Raw genomic sequence first — 13720 nt, 5'->3', positions numbered from 1 at the left:
ATCAAAACCTGTTGACAAGGGTGCTGCTGTTGTTGTCTGGTGAACCGACCACTACCTACCAGAGGCCGAACACCAACACTCCAACGCTTCCTGCTGCCTCCCCTGGACCATGACCCCGCCACTGAACATCAAACCATTGTATCCAGGGCTGTCACTGACCTGATCTCCTCTGGAGATCTTCCCTCTAACCTCATTGTCCCCCAATAGGACAGCCCACTTCTGCCTCCTTCCCAAGATCCACAAACAGGACTGATCTGGTAGATCTATCGGTTCAGCCTGTTCCTACCCCACTGAACTGATTTTTTTCCTATCTCCACTCAGTTTTTTCTCCCCTTGTCCAGTCTCTTCTCACCTACATACATGACTCCTCCAATGTCCCCTGTCACTTTAAACAGTTTCCAATTTCCTAACCCTGTCTCCTCTTCACCATGGCCATCCATCTCTCTACACCTCCATCCCCAACCATGAGAGCCTGAAAACCCTCCGCTTCTTCCTTGAACAGAGGCCCAACCATTCCCCATCCACACCACCCTCCTCTGCCTGGCTGAATTTGTTCTCACATTGAACAACTTCTCCTTCAACTCCACTCACTTCCTTCAAATAAAAGGTATTTCTATGGGTACCCTCATGCGTCCTAGTTATGTCTGCCATTCCAGTCCTACTCATGGCCCCTTCCTCATGTGTGGCAAGTCTTACAGAACTCCACCACATCCTTGTGGAATTGTGACCAGTGAAAATGCTGTCTTATGCGGGCTTAGGATTTTCTGATGCCGACATGTCCAGCCATTGGAATTCCGTGGGCTATTTTCAATATTTCCCTACAGTATCTTGGTGGCACCACTACCTGGTGAACTACTGTCCACTCTTTGTCTGCAGTTCTGTGAGGAGATGTCTACTTCCTCATCAGCACCTCATTCTTTAAATAGTAGCACTATGGAGGTTCCTCTGCTTCAGCTTCAGTTTGGACAGTCTGTGCTAATTTTTTTTAACCCTGGGTCAGCTTGCTGAACCTCAACTAAGGAAGATCTGTTTAACCCATCCTCTGGGTCCTCTAACTTCTCAAAGGAGGTTTCAGATAACCAGACAGTAGAGTCATCTGTCTGCAGTGCCAGTTCAGCCTCCTCTGATGGAGCTTGTTTGGCCATGGACCGGGTCATTACACAGTCAGTAAAAATGCCAGGGACCTTTTTCTGTAACTGCTCTGTCTCCCTGACCTCTTTCAGTCTCTCTAAAACCACTGGGGACACTACCACCTGCGTCCCAGCCAGATCATTACCCAGGAGCAGGTCGATAATGTCCACAGGTAAACTGGGGACAATCCCCACGGTTACCAGTCCTGAAACAAGGTGGCAGTCCAGGTGCACCCGGTATAAAGATATGGGCATATACTTTCCTCCGATACTGTTTACTAACACTCTAGCATTCAATGCCCTCTCTGGGGGAAAAAGGTCATGCCTTTTCCCAGCAGAAGTGATTTGATGGCCAATGTATCCTTAAGTATGACTATAGCCTTACTCGCCTCACTCGAGGGGTATAGGGTCACTTTTCCTCTGGAGACAAAATCCTGGTGTTCTCAGGGATTTTGTTAAGTTTTCCTGCAATCTCAGTGGTAGGTTTACTGGCTTTTACTGCTGCAATTAAAGCCACAGCCTAGTCTGCTGTGCTTTCCTTCAGGGCCCCTTTTCCTGCACTGGTCTGGTGTACCCTGACTAAACCTATGGGTTTTCCCCGTAACGTCCAGCAGTCAGCTCGAAGGTGACCTGCCTTGTTCCATTGGAAACACATAGGCTTTTGGGCATCATTCCTGTTCTCAGCACCGCCCTTTTTGACCTGAGGAGGGCCTCCTGTGTTTCCAGCTCTCCCTTCTCTCTCATGGATGTTCATCCTCCTATCACGCTCCCACCTTTTATCCTTTTCAGGCTTTTGGAGGTGACTAGGGAAGGATTTCCCTTGGGGCAAGGGCTTGTGAATAAGTGTATAATCATCAGCCAGGATTGTTGCCTGCCTGGCTCTTGGAACCTTTTCCTCCACGTGGTTTCTTATGGAAGGGGGAAGCAAGTTTTTGAACTCCTCGAGGAGGATCACCTCTCTGAGGTTTTCATAGGTGGATTCTATCTTAAGTGTCCGTATCCATCAGTCAAAAGCGAGTTGCTTAAACCTTTCTAACTCGATGCAAGTTTGAGCTGGCTGCTTTCGGAGAGTTCGGTACTTTTGGTGGTACGCCTCCGCTACTAGCTCGTATGCACTCAGGATAACATTTTTAGTCCACCCTTAATCTGATGAACTCTCATCAGGCAACAGTGAATGAACCTCATGGGCCTTTCCTGTTAGTTTGCTTTGCAATAACAGTGTCCAATAACAGTGTTTCAAATCAGATGAAAAATGCTTCCGCATCCCCCTCATTGAACTTTGGTATCAACTAGGAGAACTTTAAGAGCTCAGCACCTGGTCCTGAGCTGGGGTCATTCCCTCACTAACAGTTCCTTCATGGGTACATTGGGTCTTCCCCTAGATAGTTCGAGCTGCTTTAACTCCCTTTCCTCCTCCTCCTTTTAGAATGCTCTTTCTTTCTCCCTTTTCTGAAACTCTCTCTGCTCTGTCCCCTTCTGGAATTCTAATTCTAGTCTCCTCTGTTCTAGCTGTATCTAAGCTAATGTTACTTTGTCTGTTTCAGATTCTATGCCTGTCTCCAGTTATTCAGTGTCAATTTTAAAATGGTTGGCCACAAGTTTTAGGATTTCAGGCTTCCTAGCTTTTGGCCAGACAGCAATCTCTAACCGCCCAGCTACATTCCTCAACTCTTCAACAGATAGGGCTTTAATCTGGCCCAAGTTACTTTGCTCTGTTCTAAGAAGGTACTGGCCTCGAATGTGGACATTTTTGTATTCTAGCACTGAAAACCACAAGAAAACCTGTATTGAAGTTTTAAAATTATTGCTAGGGATCAATTTGGTTTCCTGCTTCCAATTTCCCATTTGTCTATCAGTTTTGGTCCCTAAACTGAGCTAATAAAATAATAAACAATGCACCAACTTTCACTCTCACACACTAAAGGTTTACACATACACAAATAGGTTACATAGTGGGGAAAGGTAGATTGATTGAGTTAGAGTCCATAATAAAGATATAGTCTGTGGAGTTTGGTGAATCGGCTGGCTTCTAGCTGAATTCAGTGGTCCTGAGGTTTTTAATTTGAAGAGGTAGATGACTGATTCATTGGGTTTCTTGGAGATAGTGATTTCCTCCACCGGGGTTTCTGATTGTAGCCGGAGTATGCAAAAGTGGTCAGTCAACAAGCAAGATTTGAAAGCTTTCAAACTGGAATGGAGAGAGAGAGAGAGAGAGAGAGAGAGGGACCCCCCACTTAGGGTCTGCACATGTCAAAGTCCAGTTACTTCTACTTTTATTGCAGAGATAACAACAGCTTAAAACCACAGATGGGAAGCAGCTTGTCACATGACACACTCAGTCATTCAAACATAGGAGTTAGCAGTATTGCTCTGCTTGCTGAGAGAACAGGTAGTTCCTTTAAACTTCCTGGGTCTTAGTTCTTACTGAGGACTGAGCAGACATTTTGTCTCTCTCCTCATAGGCCTTTGCAATGTAGGATAGAGTGTTGCAAATTAGATGATCATCTTAAGTTTGAAGGATGACTTTCCTGGCAGCTTGTCTTTTTAAAATGTATTTTAAAACAATTGAAATTCAGATCTCCAGCCAGTGGACCAAAGAAAATTATCACTCACCAAAACACATTGGTGTATCAGTGCCATGGACAGAAAACAGACAGTAGGAATAAACGGTTAATTTTCAGGTTGGCAAATTGTAACTGATGGAGTGCTTGGGCCTCTGACTATACAAAGTTAGGTGGGAAAATAAGTTGTGAGGAGGACGCAAAGAGGCTGCAAAAGTATTTAGACAGGTTAATTGAGAGGGCATGAACATGGCAGATGAAATATAATGTGAGGTCATCCACTTTGGTTGGAAAAATAGAAAAGCAGAATAATTTAAAATGGTGAGAGGCTGGGATTTTTTTGTATTCAGAGGATCTTACACAAACGACAGGTACGGCAAACAATCAGGAAAGCAAATGGTACTTTAGCCTTTATTACAAAGGGTTTGGAATATAAGAGTAAAGAAATGTTACTACAATTATATAGAGCCTTAGTGAGACCACACCTGGGACTACTGTACAGCTTTGGTCTCCTTACCTAAGGAAGGTTATACTTGCATTAGAAGGAGTGCAACAAAGGCTCACAAGACTGATTTCTGGGATGATTAATGGATTGTCCTACAAGGAGACAATAAATAGAATAGACCTATATTCCCCAGAGTTTAGAAGAGTGAGAGGTGATCTCAGTGAAATATATAAAATTCATTAGAAGCTTGACTAGATAGATGCTGGGAAAATGTTTCCCCTGGCTGGGGAGTCTAGAACTAGGGGTCACAGTCTCAGAATTAGGGGTCAGGGATGAGTAGAAATTTCTTCACTCAAAGGGTTGTGAACATCTGGAATTCTCTACTACAGACAGCAGTGGATACTCAGTAGTTGAGTACATTCAAGTCAGAGATCCATAGAGTTTTGGATACTAAGAGAATCAAGGGATATGGGGATAATACGGGAAGAATTAGCTGAAGTAGAAGATCAGCCATATTCTTATGGAATGGCGGAGCAGGCTTGAGGGGCTAAAAGGCCTACTCCTGCTCTTATTTCTTATGCTCTTATGAAAAAAAACTTCATTATAGTTTTGTGCAGTATGGACAGCACCAAGAAATGCGATCTACTGGTGATTGGAAAGTTGCAGAAATGCATGTGCATAATCATTCTGTGAAAGCATTTATACAATATATTGTGCAAAATACTGAATATCTAAATTAAATGGTACATATTGTGGGATAGAATTCAATCTTGGGCGGTAGAACTAACCAGAGAGAGAGAGTCTTGAATCAGCTGCACCTTGTCTGATGTTCAGCTCTGCTGAAGTTAAGGAACTAGCTATCAGCTGGGCAGCTAAACAGGCTAACCATTCGACAACGCTCAATTTGCAATGCCACCCACCCCCCCCACTCCCGCCCCAAGACTAACTATCTATCCACTATAAGTTCTGCACTTTGTCTACAATCTCTACAGACCCAATTCCTTTCAAGTTCTCTATCCCTGCGATATCTCACTTTTACAGCATTATGGCTTGACATACGAGCATACATAGGAACATACAAATTAGGAGTAGGCCACTCGGCCCCTCAAGCCTTCTCCACCATTCAATACGATCATGGCTGATCTGATTGTAACTCCACATTCCCACCTACCTCCAATAACCTTTCACCCCCTTGGTTATCAAGAATCTATCTATCTCTGCCTTAAAAATATTCAAACACTCTGCTTCCACTGCCTTTTGAGGAAGAGTTCCAAAGACTCATGACCCTCTGAGACAAAGAATTTCTCATCTCGGTCTTAAATGGGTGACCCCTTTTTTTAAACAATGACTTCTAGTCCTAGATTCTCCCTCAAGAGGAAACATCTTTTCCACATCCACCCTGTCAACACTTTTCAGAATCTTATATGTTTCAATCAAGTCGCCTCTTACTCTTCTAAACTCCAGTGGATACAAGCCTAGCCTGTTCAACCTTTCCTCATAAGACAACATGCCCATTCCAACTATTAGTCTAGTAAACCTTCTCTGAACTGCTTCCAATGCAATTATATCCTTCCTTAAACAAGAAGACCAATACTGTACACAGTACTCCAGATGTGGTTTCACCAATGCCCTGTATAACTGAAGCATAACCTCCCTACTTTTGTATTTAATTTCCCTTGCAATAAACAATAACATTCTATTAGCTTTCTTAATTACTTGCTGTACCTGCATACTAACCTTTTGTAATTCATGCAATAGATCCCTCTGTATCTCAGAGCTCTGCAATCTCTTACCATTTAGATCGTATGCTTTTTTATTCTTCCTGCCAAAATGGACAATTTCACTTTTTCCCACATTATACTCCATTTGCTAGATCTTTTCCCACTCGCTTAACCTATCTATATCCCTTTGTAGCCTCATGTCCTCTTCACAACTTCCTTTCCTACCTCTCTTTGTGTCATCAGCATATTTAGCAACCATACCTTTGGTCCCTTTATCCAAATCATTTATATAAATTGTAAAAAGTTGATGCCCCAGCACTAATCCCTGTGGTATAGCACTGGATATATCTTGCCAAACAGAAAATGAATTATTTGTGCCTACTCTCTGTTTCCTGTTAGCTAGCCAATCTTCCATTCACGCCAAAATGTTACCCCCTACTTTTATTTTCCACAATAACCTTTGATGTAGCACCTTATCAAATGCCTTCTGGAAACCTAAACAGTACATCCACCGGTTCCCCTTTATCCATAGCACATGTTACTTCTTCAAAGAATTCCAATAAATCAGTTAAACATGATTTCCTTTCACAAAACCATGTTGACTCTGCCTGATTACCTTAAATTTTTCTAAGTGCCCTGCTATAACGTCTTTAATAATAGCTTCTAACATTTTCCCAATGATCGTTGTTAAGCTAACTGGCCTGTAGTTATCTGCTTTCTCTCTCTCTCTTTTTTTGAATAAAGGAGTTACATTGGCTATTTTCCAATCTAATGGAACTTTCCCCGAATCTAGGGAATTTTGGAAAATTGAAACCAACGCATCAACTATCTCACTAGTCACTTCTTTTAAGACCATAGGATGAAGTCCATCAGGACCTGGGGACATGTCAGCCAGCATCTCCAACAATTTGCTCAGTACCACTTCCCTGGTGATTGTAATTTTCTTGTGTTCCTCACTCTCTTCCATTTCCTGATTTAGTTATTTCTGGGATGTTACTTGTATCCTCGATGGTGAAACCCGATGCAAAATATCTGTTCAATTCATCTGCGATCTCCTTATTTTCCATTATTCGTTCCCCAGACTCACTTTCTATAGGATCAATGCTCACTTTGTTCACTCTTTTTTAAATATCTACAGAAACTCTTACTATCTGTTTTTATATTTCTCACCAGCTTTCCTTCATTCTATAATTTTTCCTTCTTTATTAATCTTTTAGTCGTTCTTTGCTGCATTTTATATTCTGTCCAATCTTCTGACCTGCCACCCATCTTTGTGCAAAAGCAATTATATGCTTTTTCTTTATCTTTAACTTTTTTAGTTAACCACAGATGGCGGGTCCTCCCCATGGAATTTTTCTTTCTCGTTGAATTGTATCTATTCTGTGTCTTCTGAAATATTCCCTTAAATGTTTGCCACTGCATCTCTATTGACTTATCCCTTAACCTACTTTGCCAGTTCACTTTTGTTAGCTCTGCTTTCATGCCCTCATAATTGCCCTTATTTAAGTTTCAAATACTATTCTTAGACAGTCAATTCAAGCTCTAATTTCCAATTAAGTGGACACTTAGCCTTTAAACATAGAAACTGAGACATGTTGATGTGGCTCTGAAAATTCATTCATGCAGGACTTTCACCGTCTCATCTTGGTGTGAACCATATAATTTGTGTCACCGTTATCTTCTACAACCTTACGTGCTATTTTATTTATGTTGGCAAATATATTTTTTTACATATCTGTGAAAACTACAGCAGTAAAAATTCACAGGCTGTGATCCCGGCAGTTATGCAGGATCACGCTAGCCGGTGACCTCTGACACTGACTCCACCGAGGAAACCAGAGCACCCGGCAGAAACCCACACGGTCACAGGGAGAACTTGCAAACTCTACACAGGCAGTACCCAGAACCGAACCCAGGTCACTGGAGCTGTGAGGCTGCAGTGCTAACCACTGCGCCGAGGTTAAAAGGAGATTTGATAGAGGTGTTTAAAGTCATGAAGAATTTAGATAGAGTAAATAAAGCGAAACTATTTCCAATGGCTAAAGAGTCAATAACCAGAGAGCACAGATTGAAAGTGATTGGTAAAAGAATCAGAGGGGACATGAGGAAAAACCTTCTCAGGATTCGGAATGCACTTCTTAATAAGGTGATGGATACAGATTCAGTAGTAACTTGCAAAAGGGAATGAGATAAATACTTGAAGGAGAAAAAGTTGCAGGGTTATGGGGAAGGAGCCAGGGATTAGAACTAACTCTTTGAAAGCGTTGCGTGGACTCGATGGCTTGAAAGGCCTCCTTCTGTGCTGTACTATTCTATCATTTTATGATTTATTTTTATATCAATCCTCTTTTATCACTTGGAATCATTTCTCCTCATGTCCTTGAGAACACTCTACTTATTCTGTGACTCAGGGATTGAGACAGAAAGGCCATTTCACAGGAAGCCAATTTGAAGAGATGGCTGCTAATATGCCAGCCTATGGCTCTGCTTACAATGGCAATAACAACATCAGTGCTTTGTAAAGGTTACTGCTGATGTCTTTACTAGATCTACAGTTCCAACATCGGAACTTCAAATTCTTCTCTTCATGTAATCCCGAGTCATCCTTCATTTGACCATCAAAACCTGAGTTTGAATGTGACTTAGATGAAAACTGTCATCCAGTCAGAAAGGCTAGGGATGGGACCATTACCTTCTACCTTCACTGTGCCATCTCTGAAAAGCCAAATACTTAGTTAAGTCCGATTACTGCAGATTCCAGGGATGGTCTGGCACCATTTCAATGGATGGCAACAACAGCCCCTTGCAGACAAGCAGAAAATTAATCTTAGAACAAGCACTTCAGGAAGATTCCTGCAGCTCTGTTGAAGATGTTTTGAACTAAGGCATTGGAATTCATGGTGAAACACAAACAAAATCCAGCTGGTCAGGGATATATAATTCAAATTACAAAATTCAAATAATGGACATTAATTCGTAAATTGTTTTTGAGGGGAGTGTGCTCTAGGAACAGAACTGAGATTAACTCTTTCACTGATCTGTCCCAATCTATGCTTCAGCAGTTGTGATATTATTTGAATGATACTCCTTAATTGTCCTTAAATTCATATTTATGTCAGTTGCTTTATACCCTCTGTTTACAGAATGATACAGGTTCTTAAATTTTATTAGATTGCTGTTGGGAACTGGACTTCCCAATGGGTAGCCTTTGAGCTCTGGGATCTGGGTTTAAATCCAACCCAAACTGATGGAATAAAAGTCTCACTTGTCTGCTGGCTGTAAGAGTTCTATATGAAATGGATTTGAATAGGCCCAATCTAGTTCAAGTAGAACTGCACCAAGTCTCACTCAGGGAGTGTGTAGGTTGGTGTGAGATATGGAAACAATGTCATCCAGGTACAGTGGGAGGTGCTCTTCTGAGGTTGGGATTGAGGTGTATTGTTGAGGTAGTGTATGGGTAATGTTGTAAATGTAATATACTTGGATTTTCAAAAGGCTTCGATAAGCTATCACATCGTAAATGCATGACTAAAGGTCAGAGAATGTGGAGTTGGGGGAAAATAGCAGAATGGATAGCAAGCTGGCTACAAAGCAAAAAACACAGAGGGTAGAGATTAAAGCTATTTTACTCAGACTGGCAGAAGATGGGAAGTGGAATTCCATAGGGATTGATGCTCGGACCACTGTTCTTCACCATTTACATAAGCAATTTGGACTCAGGAATCAGAAGTACAATTTCAGATCAGCGGCTGACAAATTGGGGTGTATAGTCAACACGGAAGAAATGTGACAAAATATAAGAACACATTAATAAACTTGCAGAAAGGATATGCAATTAGCAAATGAATATTAACCTGTATAAGTGTAAGGTGACCACATACTCCTTGGATAATAAGAGTCTAAATGGGGTAGAGGAGCAAAGTGATCCAGGAGTATAGATACACAAATCATCAAAAGTAGCAATAAAAACAGAAAATGTTGGAAATCCTCAGCAGGTCTGGCAGTATCTGTGGAGAGAAATGTTGACTGACCTGTTGAGTATTTCCAGCACTTTCTGTTTTTATTTCAGATTTCCAGCATCCACAGTCTTTTGCTTTTATCAAAAGTAGCAACACAGGTTAACAAAACCATCAACAAACAAACAAAGCACTGGAATTCATTTTTAGAGAAATAGAATTGTAAAGCAGAGCAGTTATGTTAAACTTAGATGGAATCTTGGTTCGACAACACTTGGAATACTGTGCACAGTTCTGATCTCCATATTACAAAAAGGATATTGAAGCAAATGGAGAAAGTACAAAGAAGTTTTAGAAGGATGATACTGGAACTGAGAGGTTATATCAGGAAAGACTGAACAGGCTGAGGCTCGTTTCTCTCGAAAAGAGAAAGCTGAGAGGTGACATAATACAGACCTATCCAACATTACTGAAGGATAGTAGTTTAAAATGATATCCAACATCTCAATTTTCACTGTCCCTTTCCCATGACCTGTAAGGCCATGTATTTGGAGTAAATAGTGAAAATCAATCAACATTGACTGTTCCTAATTTGGGCCACGCACCCTGGTATAACTGTGTGTTTTATGAAATGCAATTTCCTTGGGGAAGAATTTACTGAATCTAGTTCTGGTAGTTTTATTGAAAGTATATTGCCCATGTAGGAGTGCATCAAGTGCTTCAGCAAGATTAACTTAATAATGACCTGCACCTCTGTTTGTCTGAAGGGTGTGTACAGTTGTCTGTATATATAGCATTTGCAGTGAAATGGAATCTTTTCATCAGAGTAATGGCAGTTTGGCCGACCAGTACACCATCTCCAATGGCTTCAACAATCAACAAAAGAGAGCCTGGGGATTTGCAGCAGTGACGGGCTTCGCCCATGTGCTGGGCATCATTGCTCATGCTCATGTTGCTATCAGAGCACCCCAACACCAACTAGCACCATCTGCAATGGACAACTGGAAAATGTAATAAATCATGGGTGAATTGCCAATAAATCAGAGTCAGAGGGTCATAACCTCTAATCCCACTTTATAGATTTGAGCCCAAAATCTAGGCCGACACCACAGTGCAGTACTGAGGGAATGCTACAGTGTCTGAGTTGCTGTCTTTCAGATGAGAGGTTAAACCGAGGTCCCTCCTGTCCTCTCAGGTGGATGTGAAAGATCCCATGGCAATATTCAAAGAAGAGCAGAGGAATTCTCTTAGTGTCCTGGTCAAAAGTGTGTCTCAACCGACCACTAAAACAGATGATCTCATTTATTTCATTACGGTTTGTGGGACCTTGCTGCACACCAGTTGCTTTCATGCATTGCAACAATAATTACAGTTTGAAAGTACCTCATTGGCATAAAGCAATTGGGATGCCCTGTGGTTGTGAAAGGTGCTATATAAATGCAAGTTCTATCTTTCCTTTTAATTGCTGGTAAAACCAAACAATTTAGCTCCTCTAGTAAAGGTAGAATCATATCAAATGATTTCTTAAAAAATACCACAGCACCATAACTATTTACAACTGGCATACAATTTCCTAGAGTGGATCCCTGTGATCGGTGCATTACAGATTGTCCCTGCTCTCACTGTGGCAGCTCCAGTGTTGCATCACATGAACAATGGGTATAAATTTCAGGCTAGGTATATCAGCTGCAGAGAAATACAAGTGCAGCTACAGTGACAGCCCTCCTGTACGTATATCACTGCAGGCCATCTCCTCCTCTTTACTATTACATGCTTAACAGCAGTTCCTCTTATTCTACAATAAGAGGCAGAATCTTGGAGTGAGAAGGAGGATGATTGTTGCCTCTCAAACCTGCTGCTGGAGGCCAGGGTTTGATCTTTTCTTTCATTAAAACTGGATTTCCCAGTACTTGTCATCACATTTTAGAGCTCAGCAGGGACAACAGTGAAGGTTCTCAAATGAAGCTGAGATCGTCTCACTGCAGATTTGACAGGTCTTGTGGGAGCAGATTGATGCTGGCAGATGCTGTGTCTGTCTGTCATCTGGGCAAGGATACATGTGATGAGGAAGACATGAAGGAAAAAGCACGATTGGGCAATTATTTTAAATGTGCATCCTGTTCCTGCCATTTTCACTTTGATCTATACGGAGAAAATACATTATATGGTAAAGAAAAGACAGATTTGTATTTATATAGAGCCTTTCACAACCTCAGGATACCCAAAAGCTCTTTACAGCCAATGAAATATTTTTGAAGCGTGGTCACTGTTTTAATGTAGGATGTGTGGTTGCCAATCAGCACATAGCAAGCTCCCACTAACAGCATTGTGGATAATGATCAGATAATCTGTGTTAGTGATACTGGCTGAGGTTTGGATATTGGCCAGGACACCAGGGAGAATTTGCCTGCTTTTTGAAATAGTGCCATGAGATTGTTTAGGTCCATCTAGCGGGCAGACGAGGCCTCGGTTTCATGTCTTATCTGAAAGACAGTGCAGCACTCCCTTGTTGCTACACGGGATGTCAGTCTGAATTTTGTGCTCAAGTCTGTAGTGTGGCATTCCAGCCCACAACCTTTTGGCACAGAGGCGGGAGTGCTACCGACAGGTGTCAGAGATCTGCACACAAGTGTTCTAGGAAGGAAAATACAGTGGGTTAGAATCCCAATTATTATTTCATTCATGTTAAACTCCTCTTACCTTGTGTCTAATATTTGTTGCCGAATTGTTTTGATGTATTCAAAGCTGTCGAAGCAGCAGATGTCATAAACCAGTATGTAGGCATGAGCGCTCCGCAGTCCTCGGCAGCATGTGTCTGCCCATTCCTGGAATTAACATGCAAACAAGGATTAATCCATGAGGTCCTCAATTATCCATCCAAATTAAACAGTCTTAAAAATTAGAATTAAACCTGAGGTTAGTGCCTAATAGAATGATTTGCATTAAAGAAGCTTCAGGTCAAATAAAGAGGCAATGTCCCACAAAACACTCTTAAAGAGATGTGCGGAGTCTGATTTCTCCTCCCATCATGGCTGTAACTATGGAATTCCAGAAGGGATTTCTGATAGGGAATGGAAATTAAGTATTTCAGAAAGGATTCACAACTTTCCCTTTGGAATCCTGCTTTATGGTTTGGTTAGTGTCAAGCATTATAGATTCAGGAATCCTAACTTGGCAAAATCCCCACACAGAGTGTTGCAAAAGGTAAGTATACCTGTACACAAATTGTGCGTTATATACAACTGTTGTTTAGTTAGTGTTTATATATATAATTTGACAGGGTTGTACAGTACACATTATATCTGCAAAGTGATAAAGGTGTATAGTACTCATTATACGTGCAATGTAAAAGTAGTGTACAGTACACATAATCGGTGTTAAATTGGATAGCTCCCGCAATGTGCAATTAATCCATGCCAGCTGATTGAAATGCAGGCTGCACACCAACTTCGTGCAACCTGCTTATTATAATGACTTCTGCGAGCAGCCAGTGCTAACTGTGCTGCACATTGGCTGCAAACATCAGCAGGGGGCACCTGCACTGCATAAAGCTAGCCTGCACCTCTTAAAGGAGAGCTGCATTGTGGATGAAGCAGGTGCTGGAAGTCATGCAAGAAGTGATTCTGTCCTGGGAAACAGTGAGGAATGGCACAAGATGGGAGAGAGCAAACTCCAAGGTTTTTGGACAGTGCACTGGAGGCCTTGGTGGAGGTGTTGGAAAGTAGAGATGTCCTGTATCCACTGGAGGATGGGGGGCAGGAGGCCCTCCAGGCACTTAATCAAAAGGCAGTGGGAGCAGATGGCCATGGAGATTAACGCCAGGAGTCAAACACCGTGGAGCAGGAGGCAGTGTCACAAGCAGTTCAAATGGCCTCACACGATTGGTCAAGGTCAGTGAATGCATCTT

General features: G+C 41.8%; 1 protein-coding gene across 1 annotated transcript in view; it reads right to left on the bottom strand.

The window, feature by feature from the left end:
* The window catches only part of LOC137346471 (ras-like protein family member 10B), a 190391-nt gene that overhangs the window by 84560 nt on the left and 92111 nt on the right, over nt 1–13720 (bottom strand). Inside the window, exon 2 of the mRNA XM_068009924.1 lies at nt 12514–12638. Within this exon, the coding sequence (XP_067866025.1) occupies nt 12514–12638 (125 nt within the window). The remainder of the gene's footprint in view (nt 1–12513; nt 12639–13720) is intronic.

Source organism: Heterodontus francisci, chromosome 30 (genome assembly GCF_036365525.1).
Source record: "Heterodontus francisci isolate sHetFra1 chromosome 30, sHetFra1.hap1, whole genome shotgun sequence".
In the NCBI taxonomy this organism is placed as follows: domain Eukaryota; kingdom Metazoa; phylum Chordata; class Chondrichthyes; order Heterodontiformes; family Heterodontidae; genus Heterodontus; species Heterodontus francisci.
The sequence above is the reverse complement of the archived record's forward strand: the minus strand, read 5'-3'. Positions and strand labels throughout refer to the sequence as shown.